The sequence below is a fragment of the Triturus cristatus genome, chromosome 7 (assembly GCF_964204655.1).
Source record: "Triturus cristatus chromosome 7, aTriCri1.1, whole genome shotgun sequence".
Taxonomy (NCBI): Eukaryota; Metazoa; Chordata; class Amphibia; order Caudata; family Salamandridae; genus Triturus; species Triturus cristatus.
Window position 1 is genome coordinate 1,824,489,867 of NC_140590.1, and position 19,141 is coordinate 1,824,509,007.

Genomic DNA, 19,141 nt, shown 5'->3' on the forward strand with positions numbered 1-19,141 from the left:
CCCTCGTTAGATGCTGCCATCAGCCATCTACTCCCTCGTTAGATGCTGCCATCAGCCATCTACTCCCTTGTTAGACGCTGCCATCAGCCATCTGCTCCCTTTTTGGACGCTGCCATCAGCCATCTGCTCCCTTGTCGGACGCTGCAATCAGCCATCTGCTCCCTTGTTGGACGCTGCAATCAGCCATCTGCTCCCTTGTTGGACGCTGCCATCAGCGATCTGCTCCCTTGTTAGACAGTGCCCTCTTTTCTCTCAAATAAGAGGGCTGCTGGATCAAGGCAGAGATTCCCTTCCTCAATGAATTACAAGGCATTCTAGACTGACTGCATCTTTGAGTAACAACATTCTTCTAACAGAAAAAGCAGCACTCTCCAGGCGAATGAATACTTCAAAATCAGGTCAGCACGAATGGATTTGCGTTTGGCAGACCGACGAATGTGTCAGTGTGTGAGGATGAAGCGGGCGGCAGAGTTCCATGCCTCCGCTTAGCCCCACGTGATCGCAATCCGGCACCCAGCAATGGCGATTTCCAGCGATACCTACGAGCGGAGTGGAGCTGCTTGATTCCCGGCAGGTTTGCCGAGCAGGATTCTCGGTGTTTTCCGGCCATTCTCTGGCGAATATTGCACTGGCGGTACTGTCGGTGAGGTTCTTTTGATCTGCGAGGCCGGTGTGCGCGGATATACAGCGCATATACACGGGGGCTTCGGCGACGGCGTGTGCACCGCTGTGGATGTGGCTGCGGCAGAAGCGGGAGCCGCGGCAGGAGCGGTAAAGCTGTGGCAGTCAAGGCTTCAAGTGGCCTGATTATGTGGAAAGATGGGCGTTTGAGACCAGACTTTGAGAGCAGACTCGTTTGATGGAGTTCCCTTGGCTGCAGTGACAGGGATTGGAGTGGCTGGACATGAGATCGTCCAGGGGAAGGCTATAAGGACGCAGAGAGCAGTACATGCTGAGGATCTCTGGGCCACAACGGAGGACTCCCCTCCCATCTTGGTATAAGGTAGCCCCTTTTTTTTTTTTTTCTTTTTTTGAAAACTGACTGTGTTTGACATTGGTCTCAGGACTATCGCTATTTCTAAATGCCAAGATGGGAAAATTACTAAATGCACGTTTAAAGGCCAAAACACGTCGAGCTCTTGCTAAAGAGGCCAAAGAGGGGACTCGAATGGTCAACAAGGAGAAAGCCCGTAATCAGGCAGGCACAGATATTTCAAGCTCCGAAGAGGAATCACTCCTCGATGTAACATCTACACCAGAAGCCCTGGTAGAGACAGCAAAGGAGGCTAATTTGACAGTAACTAAGAATATGTCTCAGCAGATTACGATGCCTCCAGAAAGCTCAAAAACGTTAAATGAAGCAAAAGAACCAAAGCAGTTTGCGCTGTTTTCTAAAAAAAAACATCTTGCAGCCCTCCCTGGTATGTTTAAAATCACCACTAAAATCTAATGGTATGGAGGGATTAAGTTCAGCACCAGTATCGACAGTAGGAGCCATTTCAAGGGGGCAAAGAGATGTACAAGCCACCCGCGGGGCAACTCTTTTCCAATGGAAAGACCATTTGTAGATAAATGTACGATCCCAACAACCTCTGCGCTTGGGCTAAACGAGAGAAGCTCGGGGGAAACCCTAGCAGAAACAGCAAATATATTTGAAGTGCTGGATCAGACCGCCAACACCCCCGATTTTCTTGGTAATCCAGTTCTACCGGAAGACAATACCACTGAAACATTGTGGCATGATCCTCAAACAAACCCTGAGGTTAATGGGAACGATACCGCAGCGGATGATAGTACCACTGAAGCACTGTGGTAAGATTCTCAAACAAACCCTGAGGTTAATAGGAACGATACTGTAGCCCACGACTTATCTCCTCTGACTGGTAATAGCCCTAAGCGGCAATTCATCGGAGAAGGCAAGATGGATATCAAGGATATGTTAAACTTGATATTAGAGCAACTTCGCGAGCTGAAAACATCACAAAAAACCGAGCTAAATATCGTCCATGCCCGTCTGGAAAAAATTGAAGAAGCAATGTTAGGTTTTCCAATCAGACTTCAAGAGGCGGAGGCAAGGATTTCGGTACTGGAAGATCAAATGACGGTTGTAATGAAAGAAGCAAACGCTGCAGTGAAGAGCAAAAACTTCCTTGAGAATAAAATGGAAGATTTAGAAAACCATTCACGGAGATCTAATCTCCTATTAGTCGGGATTCCAGAAAGAATGGAGGGCTCTAAAACTCTGCAGTGGGTCAACGCATTTATAAAACAAAAAGTTATTCCACAATTTGAAGGTGACCTCACTATTACAAGAGCCCATCGAGTCCCAGCTTGCCCTTTCCCTAATTCCACGATGCCGCGTACAATACTGCTAAATTTCGCTGATTTTCGAATCAAGGAAAAAATATTGACTAAAGCAATACAACAGAGGCAATTTCCAGTAAACGAAAATGTAAAATGTCGTATTTTTTCTGATATGACTGCGACCGCGGCTCGGAGAAGGAAAGAATTTGTTAAGATGTTGTGTCTGTTTAAAGCCAGAGGAGCTCAAGCAACCATTGCTCAGCAATCCAAACTGAGAGTATTGATAAGGGGCAAGTTTTATATGTTTTCTGATTTGGGGGAAGCACAGAAATTATTGAATGAAATTTCAGAGGGTCCTGCATCTTAGGCAGGATCGGTCTAAGTTTAAGTAAATTTGTTGGGATTGCCGGGATATGTGATCACTCGGGTGTAACAACAGGACACCCAGAGAAGAGGAGGGTGGGGAATGTGGTCAGCGTGGTTGGTGGGGAGGATTCCACATTCAGAGGGGGTAATGAGGGAAGGGTCAAAGGGTGTGGGGTATAAAGCAGGAAAAATAGAGCAAGTGCAAAGTGGGAATTTTTATTACAATCAGATGTTTGAGATGAATGCAGAAATACAGAATTTTAATGGTAATTAATAATTGCAAAATCTTATCAGTCAATATCAACGGGATGTTAAACAAACAAAAGTATGGGGCCTTGATGAAGTGGTTGATGTCCTGCAATCCTCAAGTAATATTTTTTCAGGAAACCCATCTAAAATCAAACTCTCCCAAAGTATATATACCCAGATATTTCTCATATGCATTTTTTGCATCGGCTGGCTTGGCCCAGAGAGGTGTAGCAATCTATTTTTCAAGAAAACTACCCTGGGAAATAATAGAAGTCCAAAGAGATATACTGGGGAGATGGATAGAGGTTTCAGTCAAGATACAAGGGCAGATTATCAATTTTGTAAATTATTATGGACCAGTGTCAGGCGATTCAATCAGTCTGGTCAAAATAAATGGGCTTCTAAGAGGAGCTTCGGGCAGCTTATATTGGGAGGGGATTTTAATTTTATACAAGATTTAAAGAGAGATACATCAAACAAAAACAAAAAACAACTAAAACCAAAAACTTTGAAAATCATCGAAGCCTTGAAACAAGAATATCAGCTAATAGACCCTTGTCGCGTTAGAAATCCGGAAAAGACAAAATTTACTTGTCATTCATATCGTTTTCAAACCGCTTCTCGGATCGATTTCTTTTTGATATCGAGATCCCTCCAAATAGTCAAAGTAGATGATAGCTGTAATTCCCTTTCAGACCATGCAAAGGTCGCGCTTGAGATTCTGTTGGAGACTGGGAGCAGAGAGCGACCCAGATGGCAACTGGATCGCACTCTGCTCCAGGATCAAAAATGGGTCAAAAGTCTGAGGAAATGGATTGTAGACTATTTTAAAATCAACGAAGAAACTGTGGAACCTTTCTCTATATGGGGTGGATTTAAGGCGGCTGTGCGTGGACAGATTATCGCCTATACAGCTGCTCAGGCAAGGAATCGGAGATTAAGGATAGATACATTAGAAAAAGCAGTTGAACAGGAATATGCTCTACATCTACAACAGCTTCCTAATAAATTTGAGCAGGTGAGAGCTGCTCTTAGAGATTTTATTAGAGGAAATCAACAGCTCAAATATGTATCAGCAAAGGGTATATGAAGAGAGCCAGCTGGTAGGAAAACTTCTGGCTAACGCTACAAGGAATAAGCAGGAGGCAGCAAAAATAGTGAAGATTTGGAATCCCCACAACGGTAGAGTAGAAGAGAATAGAGATGAGATTTAACAGATTTTTTTACAACACTTTAGAAAAATCTATTCCACAGAGTATTTAGTGGGGGAGGAGATAATCCGAGAATACTTTGCAAATATAGATCTTTGTAAACTTACAGAAAATCGGATAGAGCAACATGGAATGGATATAAAGTTAGATGAAATCTCAATATCGATAAAAAAAAAAGCGGGCGCAAAAGCATGTGGGAATGATGGATTCCCTATCGAATTCTATAAAAGTTTTTTAACGGAACTATTGAAACCCCTACAAAGGCTATTTAATTTTATTAAACATGGAGGGTCAATACCCACAAGTTTTAAAGAATCAATAATCGTGTCTTTTGTAAAAAAAGATAAAAATCCCGAAGATGTAAACTCCTATCGGCCAATAAGTCTTTTAAATTCGGACTACAAGATTTTTATGAAAATACGGGCCGAGCGTTTTTCCTTCGCTGCTCAGGAAACAATCCACGAAGACCAGACAGGATTTATAACAGGACGATCTATGGCAGCCAATACGGAATTCCTAATACAAGCCCTGGATTATTTTAATACTACCCTAACTCCAGTATGTATCATAATGGTAGATGCTGAAAAAGCATTTGATTTAGTTAACTGGTCCACTTTGTTTTTAGCCCTTCGATATTATGGCTTTCCAGTCCAGATAGTAAATATGCTACGAAATATTTATAAGGGGGCGACGGCCCAGATTTTAATAAATGCAAAACAAGCAGGAACAATATCAATAAATCGTGGGACAAGACAAGGTTGTCCCCTTTCGCCATTACTTTTTACGTTTTTAATTGAGCCTCTTGCAGTCAAAATAAGAAATAACACTGCAATTTTACCCCCATACCCCAAATGACTAAATTGAAGTTATTTGCAGACGATATAGTCTTATATCTGAAGCCCAATAAGGAAAATATAGAGAAGGTTTTAAGAGAATTTAACAAATATGAGCAAATTGGGGGGTATAAAATAAACTCAAATAAGACCGAAGTTTTGGCTTTGAATATAGATATTGATTCCCTTCCTCCAGGCTTGAGGCTACAAGCAGCCAAACTAGATCCAATTAGATATCTTGGGATCTTCGTAACTACTCAATATCATCAATTATTCCATCTAAATTATATTAAAATGAAAAATAAAATCAAGAAGCTATTAGATCAGTGGCTGCTACTCCCCCTTTCGATTATAGGCAGGGTTTCACTAATTAAAATGTCTATTGTTCCGCTATTAGTGTTTTTATTCAGCAATCTTCCTATTAGAATTAATATATTTAAAGAAATAGAGATGATGTTTAGGAGTTTTATCGGGGAAATAAGGTATCTAGGGTCAAACGAGCAGTGGTTCAACTCCCAATTGCCCAGGGGGGGCTTGCCCTACCGGATATAAAAACATATTATGAGGCAGCCTTTCTAGATATAGTGGCAGGACTGATAAGACTAAAATCCAATAGAGATACTTTTTTTTGGGATAAAATGATGTTGGCTCTCAACTTTATGTATTTTTAAAAACCTCTAAATGTCCAAAGAAAGTTAGATACAAGACAATTGGAACTTATTCATTTAGACTTCAGTCCTTTTTTAAAAAAGAGGGCTCCTCTGGGCTGCAATATTTAAGTATAGGGGAATGCTCAAGCTTAGGTCTTCGAATTAGATACAATCATCTAATAAATTGGGCAAACTATGGATTTAAGGAGCTAAGACACTTTATTACCCAAAATAGATTAGTTTCATGGCAGGAAGCTACAGCAAGAGCTAAAAATCCCAATCCACCTATTTTCTTCGAATATCTGCAGATTGTTCATTTTTTGAGTAGTATGGAAGGCTTTATTAACCCAGTAAGCAATCGGGTGGTAGCCCCATATGGGGCAGGAACGAAGGGTATGGGAAAATGGTATAAACTATTGCACTGTCAAGAATTCCTGTCATACGAGGGGAGGAAAACGGTAACCAGCGAAAACGGACTACATCTCCCAGGATGCTTAGCGGTTGAGAGGTTATGTAAACAGGAGAGCTGTTACATAACTCAAGGGAAACACGCCCTTATGTAAACAGGAGAGCTGTTACATAACTCAAGGGAAACACGCCCTTATGTAAACAGGAGAGCTGTTACATAACTCAAGGGAAACACGCCCTTATGTAAACAGGAGAGCTGTTACATAACTCAAGGAAAACACGCCCTATAAAGGGAGGAACCGGGAGGTACAAGGCGGTCGGATATTGTGTTTACACCGACGTACCTGCTTCGTGAAGAGCAGTGTTCCGGAGTGGTGCTCCAGTAAGGCAAGAACGGAGGTAGGTCGAGTCGTTACTCCCTGGGCCGTGTCTTGCCCCATCGTCACCTGTGAAGGACCCGGAAGCTCTACCGGTCAACCATTGAGCTTCGCTTTTTGACTCGGCTGAGTCCAAGCGCAGTGGCGCTTTTGCTGGTTGGAGTCGTAACTCCCAGCCCGACCAGAGACACAGGGACTGCCAGCTGTAACGCACACCAGGAGGTGTTTGCCGCGTTACAGACACGGAAGTCCACAGGATCGATCGAGCGGCTGCTCTCGGTTCAGTCTTCTTGCTTGTGATTGGGGTATCGGTGACGCATCACCAGGAGGTGACTCCGCGTCCCGGTGCAGTCTGAGGAAGAGGTTGAGCGGCTGCTCCCTTCAGGTAGAGACCCCGGCTGGGTGTTTCCCTGACTCCTCGATTCTCCCCAACACTCTTCGTGCCCCTCACAGCCTACCGATTGGCATTGTCGGCCATTTCATTTCTGCCCTCTGTTGGCATACGCCGGGATCGGCGTGTATGCAGAGCACGGTTAGGACCATCCGTGCTGTGGGCTGGTAACGTACTTAGCCTGGAGGATTCCAGTGACTATAACTTTTGTTTGTTCTTTGTATTTTATTTGCCTTCATTAAAAAGAACTAACCCTTCACAAGTGGTTGCGTCCTCATTGTCGTGTCTGTTAAACGATCCTGAGACGTTCAGGGCGTTACAAAATATCCGACCTTAATAACACTAACTGTCTCCCGGTCGATAACAGACATGGCAACACTTGATGATGTGCTGGCTGCTTTAGCGGCCATGCAAGTTGAAGTGGCTGCCTCTAGGCAAGAAGCAGCCGATGTAAAAGCCAGACTGGATGCTATCCAATTGGACCCGCTCACGCCCAGCACCTCCCTCACGAACCAGACCCCTGCGGTAGTAGTGGAAATGCCGGTAGCCATCCCCTTGGCAACACCAGAGAGGTACAGTGGGGATCCTAACACAGTGCAGGTATTCCTCACACAAGTGGCGCTACATTTATCGTGCAAACCAAAGGCGTTCCCCACGAGTCAGGCTCGTGTGGCTTTCCTTATATCCTATTTGGCTGGAAACGCGGCACAATGGGCCGTACCTCTGGTGAGCAGGGATAACCCCCTCTTATGTGATTGGGGTGCTTTTCGCGAGGAATTCCTGAAGGTATTCGACAGAAGGGCTGACTCGTACACGGCGGACCGTGAAATGCTTGAGTTGAGACAGGGATCCAACGACCTGGTGCAGTATCTCAACGCGTTCCGAAGGCTGGTTGCGGAAACCAAGTGGCCTGTTGCTAAACAGACGGCGCTCTTCCATCAAGGGCTGTGCGATGAGCTCAAGGACGCCGTGGCTCATATTGACCCTCAACCCAAGACATGTGAGGGCCTTATCAACCTGGTATTACGGCTGGAACATAGGCTAAGTGAAAGAAAGGGGGATCATGGGAGAAAAGGAAAATCCCTTCCATCCTATGTGACGGTGGGAAGTCCTGAAACTTTCACCGCATCCAAGGGAGAACCCGTGGACATCAGCGCAATACGAGCGAGCCTCACAGCCACGGAGAAAGAGTCACGCCGTAAACAAGGATTGTGCCTATATTGTGGCAAAAAAGGCCACTACGTACGTGAATGCCCTGCCAAACCGAAGACGTCACGTTATCGGGCCAACCGGTCGGTAACAGCCGTGGTGGACATACCGGCGGAAAACTAGAGGACTCCAAGACCAGAGAAGGGGCATCTCGGAGTCACTCATCCATCCCTTCACTTTCCAACTCGGTCACTAAGGGACAACGACACCTGTTTATCACGGTGCACGTGGGAGTGCATGACCAGTGGATACCCGTTGTGGCCATGGTGGATTCAGGGGCCACTGGCATGTTTATGGACCACAACGAGGCATGCAGGCTAGGGCTAGTGCTTCTTCCCAAAGCAGTACCCGAAGACGTCTATGCGGTAGACGGAAGGCGATTGGTGACGGGGCCCATCGGACAGCACACGGGGGTCCTTCCGATGAGATATGGGAGGAACCATTTGGAACAAATCGATTTTAACATCATCCGAGCTCCCCAATATGGCGTCATATTGGGATTGCCGTGGCTACAGAAACACAACCCCTTTGTGGATTGGCCAACACATCGCATCGAAATGACGTCACCGTATTGCATCCTGCATTGTGGAATAAGAACGGAATCCCTTGACGCAGATGAGAGCGGGAGTCAGACGGTGGCTACAGCGGCAGAAAAAGATGTGGCTCTCCCCCAGGCTTATCACAGTTTTGAGGATGTATTTGATGAGGTGAAGGCGGAAGTGCTACCACCACATAGACAGTTTGACTGCCAGATCGACCTGGTGCCAGGGGCCAGCGTTCCCAGCGGCAGGCTGTATGCCCTGACGGAGCCTGAAAACGTGCATCTCCGGGGGTACCTGGATAAACTCCTCAAGCTAGGATTCATCCGCCCGTCCAAGTCTCCGGCCACCTCGCCACTCTTCTTCATCCCGAAGGCTAATGGGGAGCTGAGAGCCTGTGTGGACTTTAGGGCACTGAATGCGATAACCATAAAAAATCGGTACCCCTTGCCTCTCATCAGTGTACTTCTGGAACAGGTCAAGAAAGCTCGTATCTACACCAAGTTGGATTTGAAAGGGGCATACCATCTGGTGCGCATGAGGGACGGAGACGAGTGGAAGACCGCCTTTAAGACCAGGTTCGGCCTTTTTGAGTACCTCGTCATGCCGTTCGGTCTGTGCAACGCCCCGGCAGCCTTTCAGTACTTTTTGAATGAGGTATTCAGAGAGGAGTTGGATATCTACGTGGTCGTATATATCGACGACATCCTCATCTATTCGTCCAGTGTGGAGGAGCACGTACACCACGTCAAAGCTGTGCTCCAAAAGCTGAGGGAAAACATGCTGTTTTGTAAACTCAGCAAGTGTGACTTCCACGTCACATCCGTGGAATTCCTCGGAGTGATGCTGAGTCCAGAGGGACAGGAGATGGCAGAACGAAAGATCAAGGCGGTGAAAGAATGGCCGGTGCCCCAAAGCGTGAAGGACGTCCAAAGTTTCATTGGCTTCGCCAACTTTTACAGGCGGTTTATAGATGGATTTTCAGGAGTGGTGGCCCCAATCACACAGCTACTGAGGAAGTCCAAGGAGTTTGTCTGGTCCCCTGAAGCGAACAAAGCCTTTGAGGCCCTGAAAAGCGCCTTTGGTAAGGCGCCGGTGTTGGCTCACCCCGATCCGGATCTCCCCTACGTGGTGGAAGCGGACGCGTCGGATGTGGCGCTGGGGGCTATCTTGTCCCAACGCAACCACGACACAGGGGTGCTTCATCCCGTTGCGTACATGTCCCGCAAACTCAACGACGCCGAACGCAACTACCATATTGCGGAGAAGGAGCTTCTCGCAATCAAGGACGCCTTCACCGAATGGAGGCATTGGTTGATGGGGGCAAGACATGTGGTATCGGTGTACACAGACCATCGGAACCTACAGTTCATGACGGCCACTAGACACCTTTCTCCCAGGTAGCTGCGGTGGATGATCTTCTTTGCAGGGTTCAACTTCCGCATCACATATCGGCCGGGGACGGAAAACCGGAAGGCGGACGCCCTGTCCCGTCAATCTGCAGTTAAGGAACCATTGCCTGCAACCGAGCGTTCCATCATTTCCCCGAGGATGGTATTGGGGGTTATCCAACCGGATACTTTCCTGAGGGGAATAAAGAGAGGGATCAGGTCATTCGCATGGCGGAGGTGGCTCCTCAGTCACAGAGAATGGCAGCTGAAGGACGGGATACCCCTGAAGGGCAGGTGCCTATTGATACCCACGCCTAGGCTAAGGAAACAAGCATTCATCTGGTGCCATGACTCTCCATGCGCAGGTCATTTGGGCTTTGAAAAAACGGTGGCTAGCATGGGACGGCATTTCTGGTGGCCAACCATGAGAGTGGATGTCAGGAGGTGGGGACAGGAGTGTCCTACGTGTGCTACCATGAAGGCCGACCATGGCCGAACCCAAGGGCTCTTACATCCACTTCCGACCCCGGATAGACCATGGGATAGCATATCACTGGACTTCGTGGTGGGCCTACCGGTAGACCAGGGGATGACGGCAATACTGGTGGTGGTGGATTACTTGACGAAAATGGGGCACTTCATCCCCTGCAAGAGAGTCCCTACGGCCGGGGAATTGGCGTCACTACTCCTAAAGAATGTGGTACGACTGCATGGATTACCTGGGGTGATCGTGTCGGACCGGGGGTCGCAGTTTACTGCGCAATTCTGGAAGACTTGGTGCACTGCGCTGCATGTTAAGACCGCCCTGTCCACCAGCTACCACCCTCAAACGGACGGCCAAACCGAGCACCTGAACCAAACGCTCAAACAGTATCTGCGATGTTTTGTGGACCAGGGCAGGGAAGAATGGGTCGACTTGCTATGGGTTGCAGAGATAGCCTATAACAACGCCACTCACAGCTCCACACAGTCATCTCCGTTCTATAGCAACTATGGCCAACATCCCAGGTTCTTGCCATTTCTACATCCGTTCAGAGAGGACAGGATTCCCGCCACAGCGGACAAGGTGGCACACATAAAAGACACGTTGATGCGCTCAAGGGCTGTCCTAATAGAGGCCAAGAGAAGATACAAGGCTGCGGCAGATAGGAAGAGAAGGCCCGGGCCACTGTACCGCACTGGAGACTACGTCTGGATATCCACAAGAAACATGAGGTTTCGAAAGAACAGTGTGTTCCATCCCAAGTACATGGGCCCCTATCGAATTACCAAGTGTATGGGTCCCGTGAACGTGAAGGTGTGCTTGCCCCAGTCATTGCGGATACACCCTGTCTTTCATGTATCATTGCTCAAACCAGCACCCTCCAAGCCGTCTGGGACACCTAGGCCGGTATGCGTGGAGTCGGAGGTGGAGTATGAAGTGTCGGGCATACGGGCGTCCAAATGGCGCAGGGGGAAGCTGTGGTACCTGGTTGCGTGGAAAGGCTATGGCCCGGAGGAGCATTCATGGGAACCGGCTGAAGGGGTTCATGCTCCGCGCTTGGTCTCCTTGTTCCATCGGCGTTTTCCTGCCAGCGCTGGACCCGTGGGGAGCCGCTGAGAGGGAGGATGTACTGTCAAGAATTCCTGTCATACGAGGGGAGGAAAACGGTAACCAGCGAAAACGGACTACATCTCCCAGGATGCTTAGCGGTTGAGAGGTTATGTAAACAGGAGAGCTGTTACATAACTCAAGGGAAACACGCCCTTATGTAAACAGGAGAGCTGTTACATAACTCAAGGGAAACACGCCCTTATGTAAACAGGAGAGCTGTTACATAACTCAAGGGAAACACGCCCTTATGTAAACAGGAGAGCTGTTACATAACTCAAGGGAAACACGCCCTTATGTAAACAGGAGAGCTGTTACATAACTCAAGGAAAACACGCCCTATAAAGGGAGGAACCGGGAGGTACAAGGCGGTCGGATATTGTGTTTACACCGACGTACCTGCTTCGTGAAGAGCAGTGTTCCGGAGTGGTGCTCCAGTAAGGCAAGAACGGAGGTAGGTCGAGTCGTTACTCCCTGGGCCGTGTCTTGCCCCATCGTCACCTGTGAAGGACCCGGAAGCTCTACCGGTCAACCATTGAGCTTCGCTTTTTGACTCGGCTGAGTCCAAGCGCAGTGGCGCTTTTGCTGGTTGGAGTCGTAACTCCCAGCCCGACCAGAGACACAGGGACTGCCAGCTGTAACGCACACCAGGAGGTGTTTGCCGCGTTACAGACACGGAAGTCCACAGGATCGATCGAGCGGCTGCTCTCGGTTCAGTCTTCTTGCTTGTGATTGGGGTATCGGTGACGCATCACCAGGAGGTGACTCCGCGTCCCGGTGCAGTCTGAGGAAGAGGTTGAGCGGCTGCTCCCTTCAGGTAGAGACCCCGGCTGGGTGTTTCCCTGACTCCTCGATTCTCCCCAACACTCTTCGTGCCCCTCACAGCCTACCGATTGGCATTGTCGGCCATTTCATTTCTGCCCTCTGTTGGCATACGCCGGGATCGGCGTGTATGCAGAGGACGGTTAGGACCATCCGTGCTGTGGGCTGGTAACGTACTTAGCCTGGAGGATTCCAGTGACTATAACTTTTGTTTGTTCTTTGTATTTTATTTGCCTTCATTAAAAAGAACTAACCCTTCACAAGTGGTTGCGTCCTCATTGTCGTGTCTGTTAAACGATCCTGAGACGTTCAGGGCGTTACATGCACAATCAAGGCCATACACAATTAATCGAAAAACATTTAGCCAAAATAGCTAATGAAACACAATGTGTTTTGTCGACACGAGAGTGGGAAAAAATGTGCCATCTTGGAAGTAAAACCCTGCGTGCAGCTAATTTTAAAAAGATGACCTTTCTGACTCCAGAAGCTCTGGGGAAACGGTATGCGGAAGTTGAAAATTGCTGTTTTAGGTGTCATATTAATGGTCAGGGAGGTTGGCATCATATATTTTATACATGTTCCCAAATTCAACCCTTCTGGGAGGCAGTTTTTTAGATATAAATTTGGCAATTGGAAAGAGACTACAGCCTGAAAGAGAATCAGCCTTGTTTGGTATATCCAAGGAAAATATGTTATTGACCAAGGCTGAAGAAGTATTTTTATATATCTCTTGTACTGTAGCTCGATCATTAATATTGTAGAACTGGAAGTCCAGAGATATACCCTCCCCACTGAAATGGTATAATAAAATGAAAAGGATTTACAAATTCGAAAAAGCATATGCAAGCCGAGTAGGAGCTCTCAAAAAATTTGAAGTGAATTGGAGAAATCTTGTAAATTTAGAAAAGGACAAAGGGGATTAAAATGAAAATGTTTTATATGATTATTTAAATGGATTTAGTCAGCATATTTACAAGCATTTGCACTTTATTTGTGGAAATAGTATTCATTAGATATGAGGAGTTAATAAGCACCTTGCACTTTCTATGGCTATTGTACTTTAGTCGAGATTTCTGTACACTTTTGTCAACAAGGAAAATTGAATATGGCAATATAGAGGTTATTGAATACTACTGAGAGTCACTCTTCTTCGTCGTTTTTCTCTGTATTATTAATTGTATTTTAAACATCTAATCGTATTTTAACATCTGATTGTAAAAAGAAATATATATTTTATTGCATGCCATGCTCAATAAAAACATTAAAAAAAAAAAATAAAAAAAAAATCAGGTCAGCACTTCGGACTTTAAGAGGTGAACTTCCGTGCCAGGGCCGGGCGCCCGTACTTTACTCTGCCAATGCTTATTATTTTCCAGTCTTTTTTTGTTAGTCATCCCTGTGTATTTAAACTATGTCTTAAGGTCACAATAATGTCTTAAGGTCACAATAATTCAAATTTAATAGCATATTTTCTTTGCATAAATAAGAATCATATTTCCCTCTGCTGGGCCTTGCAAATCAAAAGGGTTTTAATAACTATTCTAAGTACAACTTCCTTCTAGGAAGAACCTGGACGGCTATGTTCATTTTATTTAATTTCTAACTTTTGTGGCATATGCTTTGGAATATTTACATATATGTTACATTTCTTAGGGGAGGAGTTGTGGTCCAATGGCTGGAGTTTCAGACCTGGACACTGCACCCTGTGTAGAGCATGGGCCTCGGCTCAACTTCCGGCCGTTCTGGCCTCCTCGCTTCATCTCCCTGTGCCTGACACAATGTGTGATGTGACCTAGTTTGAATGTAAAGCTCTCTAATGCATCAGGACCACGTTTGTGCCATATAAAACTGCTAAAAAAGTGCACAAGCTTGCTAAGGCAGGCTTATTGGCTTTGTCAATGCTTGTTTCCAGTTGGCGTTGTTCTGGTAAAACAGGAAATGGGGCCTCACTCTCACAGCGATGTGGCTGAGGATAAGTTGAGCTGAACCTTTTTGAAACTCCCTAGTGACACATGTATAATGGCAAAATGTAATCTTTCTTATTTGTTAATTACGGAGCCTCCACTTTGCTGCCAAGATGTAAAGTGTCCAGAGTTTGCACATTCAGTGCCTGTCCCGTGGTCTTTTTCTCCCTCTTCCCTCTTGTTGTGGGTGGTCCAGTTGTTCGGATTTGGCACTCCTGCTAACACTGTGTGTCTTCATCACTTCCAGGACTTGCTGGACCGGATGGGGGACGGCGCGGACTTCATCTGGACAGGATACCAGTACAACGAGACGCAGAGGAGATGGACCTGGCCAGATGAATCCACCAGCCCAGGATACAGGTGTGCATTGATTGCGGATCAGCAGGGGCAGCACACCATGACACCGGCACTCTCAGGCGTGTCCATGGTCATCAGGAGGGCGGGGCCCTGCGGTGAAACTGACCACAGAGATGGCGCAGCTCAAGAGTGTGACGTCTGTGTTTGTAGCAATGTATCTACACGGTGTGAGGAGCCGCTGAAACAGCAATGAGTGTGCGAAACGAATTGCCCTTTTATGACAATGTGCTGCGATGGTGACATCAGAGATGAGAGAGCAGAGGGGCCATAGCAGCCCCTGCTGCTCAGAAAGCAGCCCCCAGCGTGGAGCCTACCGGGAAGTGCCACCGGGGCAGAACGGGCAGGTTGGCGCTAGAATCATCTTCCAGTGGCAGAAGGCCACGGGTGAGAATTCACACCAGACTGGAGAAGATTCCAGATCCTAGACACCTGCCACATAGGTTCCTGATTTACAAAAAGATAAGAAGTCACAAATGAAGGCGACAAGAAAAGCCAAATCTATAATTGCAGCAGAGAAAGAAAACTGCAGCCGGGAAGCAAAGCTTACACCATGTGCAGAGCTCATGAAATCCTGTCCGGGCTTTCTATCCTCCCCTTCACCACCGATCTGTCACCTCTAAAAAGGCCAGCACCACACTCAGCATGTTGTTACCGGCTCCACACTGCACCTGTGCAGTCTCAACATGTTGTTACCGGCTCCACACTGCACCTGTGCAGTCTCAACATGTTGTTACTGGCTCCACACTGCACCTGTGCAGTCTCAACATGTGGTTACTGGCTCCACACTGCACCTGTGCAGTCTCAACATGTTGTTGCTGGCTCTTCACTGTAACTGTGCAGTCTCAACATGTTGTTGCTGGCTCTTCACTGCACCTGTGCACTCTCAACATGTTGTTACTGGATCCACACTGCATCTGTGCAGTCTCAACATGTTGTTACTGGCTCCACACTGCATCTGTGCAGTCTCAACATGCTTTTGCTGAATCCCCACTGCATCTGTACTGTCTCACCATGTTGTTGCTGGCTCGCCACTACATCTGTGCAGTCTCAACACAGCACCTGTGTAGTCTCAGCATGTTGTTGCTGGATCCCCACTGCATCTGTGCTGTCTTAACATGTTGTTGATGGTTCCCTCTGATCTGTGCAGTCTCAACATGTTGTTGCTAGCTCCCCACCCCATCTGTGCAGTCTCAACATGTTGCTGATTCTCCACTGCATCTGTGCAGTCTCAACATGTTGCTGATTCTCCACTGCATCCATGCGGTTTCAACATGTTGTTGCTGGCTCTCCAATGCACCTGTGAAGTCTCAACATGTTGTTGCTGGCTCTCCAATGCATCTGTGCAGTCTCAAGATGTGGTTGCTGATTCACCACTGCATCTGTGCAGTCTCAAAATGTTGTTGCTGGATCCCCACCGCATCTGTGCAGTCTCAACATGTTGTTGCTGGCTCCCCACCGCATCTGTGCAGTTTCAACATGTTATTACTGATTTCCTCTGATCAATGCAGTCTCAACATGTTGTTGCTGATTCACCACTGCAGCTGTGCAGTCTCAGCGTGTTGCTGTTGGCCCCTCACCCGATCCTTACAGTCTCAACATGTTGTTGCTGTCTCTCCACTGCATCTGTACAGTCTCAACACAGCATTTGTGCACTCTCAACATGTTGTTGCTGGTTCCCTCTGATCTGTGCAGTCTCAACATGTTGTTGTTGGCTCCCCATCGCATCTGTGCAGTCTCAACGTGTTGTTCCTGGTTTCCTCTGATCAATGCAATCTCAACATGATGGTGCTCATTCACCAGTGCATGTGTGCAGTCTCAACATGTTGCATCTGGCTCCCCACTGCATCTGTGCAGTCTGAACGTGTTGTTGCTGGCTCTCCACCGCATCTGTGCAGTCTCAACATGTTGTTGCTGGCTCCCCACTGCATCTGTGCAGTCTCAACATGATGTTGCTGGCTCTCCACCGCATCTGTGCTGTCTCAGCATGTTGCTGGCTCCCCACTGCATCTGTGCAGTCTCAACATGATGTTGCTAGCTCCCCACTGCATCTGTGCAGTCTCAACACGTTTAGTTTGGGCCACAAACTAGTCCCCGCCACCGGTTGCTGACTCCTCCACTTTGCATCCTTACTGACATTGCACCGCACCAGAAGAGCCAGGAACCATCAATTGAACCAGGATGCCCAAATGATGCATTGAATGGTCATCTATTCCTTCTAGCCATAAACGAGAACTATCCACCGTACCTAAGTATGTTCTGAAGGTCATACAAAATGCCCATGCATCCCTAGGAATAGGGGTAAGTAGATTGAGTGCAAACTCCATTTTGTCATAGGAATTTAAATTAATATGTGCACACAGCAACATTTTTCTTTTCCCCTTATGTTCTGTAAAATAACATGTAAATGCAGCAATTTAGAAGGGCAACAAAAAGAAAATGTAATTTAGTTACATCAATAGAACGCATCATGTGATAGTAAACCTAGGGGCCTATTTATGAGGGCCCTGTGTCTCTTTTGCACTACATAAAGCAGTACATGTGTGACGCAGGGCTCTTGTAAAGATTTCTAAGGCCACGCAAAGCCACTATGTGTGGCTTTGAGAGGCCTCATAAATCATGAGTAAGGCGACAGAGTGCAAATCACGGTGCCACCTACTGTGCACCCGGGGGGCCTTCCATGGGTGCTGTGGTGGGGTTTCCCTTGCAGCACCCATGCAATTTGACACTGCCCCAAATATACAAAGTGATGAAAACTTGCAGAAGCGCCAAGTCCATGCGCCTCTTGAGGGAGGCATAGCAAGCAGAAATACTTTTATTTCTCCTCATTTTTTCTTTTTTTGCATTCTGCAGCAAATTTAAAATGATACACCTCCCTGCACAAAAACAATAGTACCTGCAATGGAGAAACCATTACACCATGGTGCAAGGGTGCCTATGTTGGCGCTAAGCTGCCGAAATGGCACAAACGCAGACAGGACAGGAATGCATTTTATTACTTAAATACAGTGAATTCCAGCCCTTTCACGTTGGTGTATTTCAGCACAGCAAGGAGGCTTGCTCCACTGCCCTACGCCAAAATGCCATAAATGAGGCCCCTAGTTCTGATGAAAGCACTTACGCCTATGGCCTTTATCGGTTATGGTTGAAACCTGTTGACTTTTGTGTAAGGGGCTGGACAATTACCTCAATAGACACCCTTCTTTACAGTTTTAAATCATACCAGAAACACCAATAATAAAGGGATACGTAGGTGTTAGGCGGTATTTCTAAGATCCCACCAGGAAATTACTCAAAGTGCCCCCTGGAATATGGTTGAGTCCATTCTGGTGTTTGGGGACGAGGATGAGACCCGATGATGAAGCATGACATCAATAGGGTCGTGAGGGTTTAGCAAGCAAACAATAAAGGACGTGGATTTGTGAGTGTCACTCTCGATATTGTGTATAATGCGACACCTTCTGGTGGCATATGACGTGTGTCATCTCCACTTCTTATTTATCAATGATGGTACCAGAAAATATGCGGGGGATGCATTTTGGAACACAGTCACACATCATATTTTTGACCTTTGTGTCACAGAATTGAAACAACCTGATTTTGCTTTTAAGCCAGTCCCATATAGGTAGATAGTATTGTGGAAAGAGAAACCGTAGTTAACATTAACAGTAACAATTATACCCGCCATAAGATGATTGCACAACGATTAGCCCTTTCTTGTACTAACATTTCTTTGCTCCCCTCCCCCACCTCCTTCCTCCACTCCCCCACACACGAGGTTTTACCTTAAGCCTGCTCAGGGCTGTGGTGGTGGATGCAGATGGAGGTGGTAGTGGTGAACCACATTTCCCTCCAGCTTAGTAATTATGAAAGCAGATTTGGTCACAATATTTTGATCACATTAACATTGCTCTGATGAACATAGGCCACCAACATGTCTGTCAGATCTGCCCTGCAGGCGTGGGTGCGCATGTCTCGAATCGAAGAGTTGTGAGAGGGGGTGCACGCGCCGTGGGGGATCCAGGCGAGGGATCTTCCTTCAGGGAATGATGCCAAGGGGTTAGAGGGAATGCCAGTCTTTAGACCTGTTGGCACAAACTATGATTCTGAAGATTTGCTTCTTGTCCATGGAATGCAGGCTTCAGGTTTCTTTTCCTTTTTATTGTTCATTGCTTTCTGGTGGAACCACTACGCGGCTATCAGACAAATTTAGAGAAGTTACTAAAGATGCAAAGTATGTTGATTTTGCACAAAATTCCAAAACAGAAGATATTTTAGAAGGCGACATTTACTCCTAAAACTTTTATGTTGGCGCATTTATTTCTGCAAAAATATCTAATGTTTTCATTCACTAATTAAAAATAGGTATTGGTGATTTTCTTCAGAAAAAAAAGAATATTTTCTGGAAAATTTTACCAGCATTTTGTTTCCAAACTTACTGTAAGTTCGTGAAGTTTTTGATTTTAAAAAAACAGCAATACA

At 46.6% G+C, this 19,141-nt stretch overlaps 1 protein-coding gene across 1 annotated transcript in view; it reads left to right on the forward strand.

Annotated features, from left to right (window-relative positions):
• LOC146813296 (CD209 antigen-like protein C) overlaps positions 1-19,141 on the forward strand; it is a 242,709-nt gene that overhangs the window by 220,994 nt on the left and 2,574 nt on the right. The window contains exon 5 of the mRNA XM_085614744.1: positions 14,553-14,665. Within this exon, the coding sequence (XP_085470870.1) occupies positions 14,553-14,665 (113 nt within the window). The remainder of the gene's footprint in view (positions 1-14,552; positions 14,666-19,141) is intronic.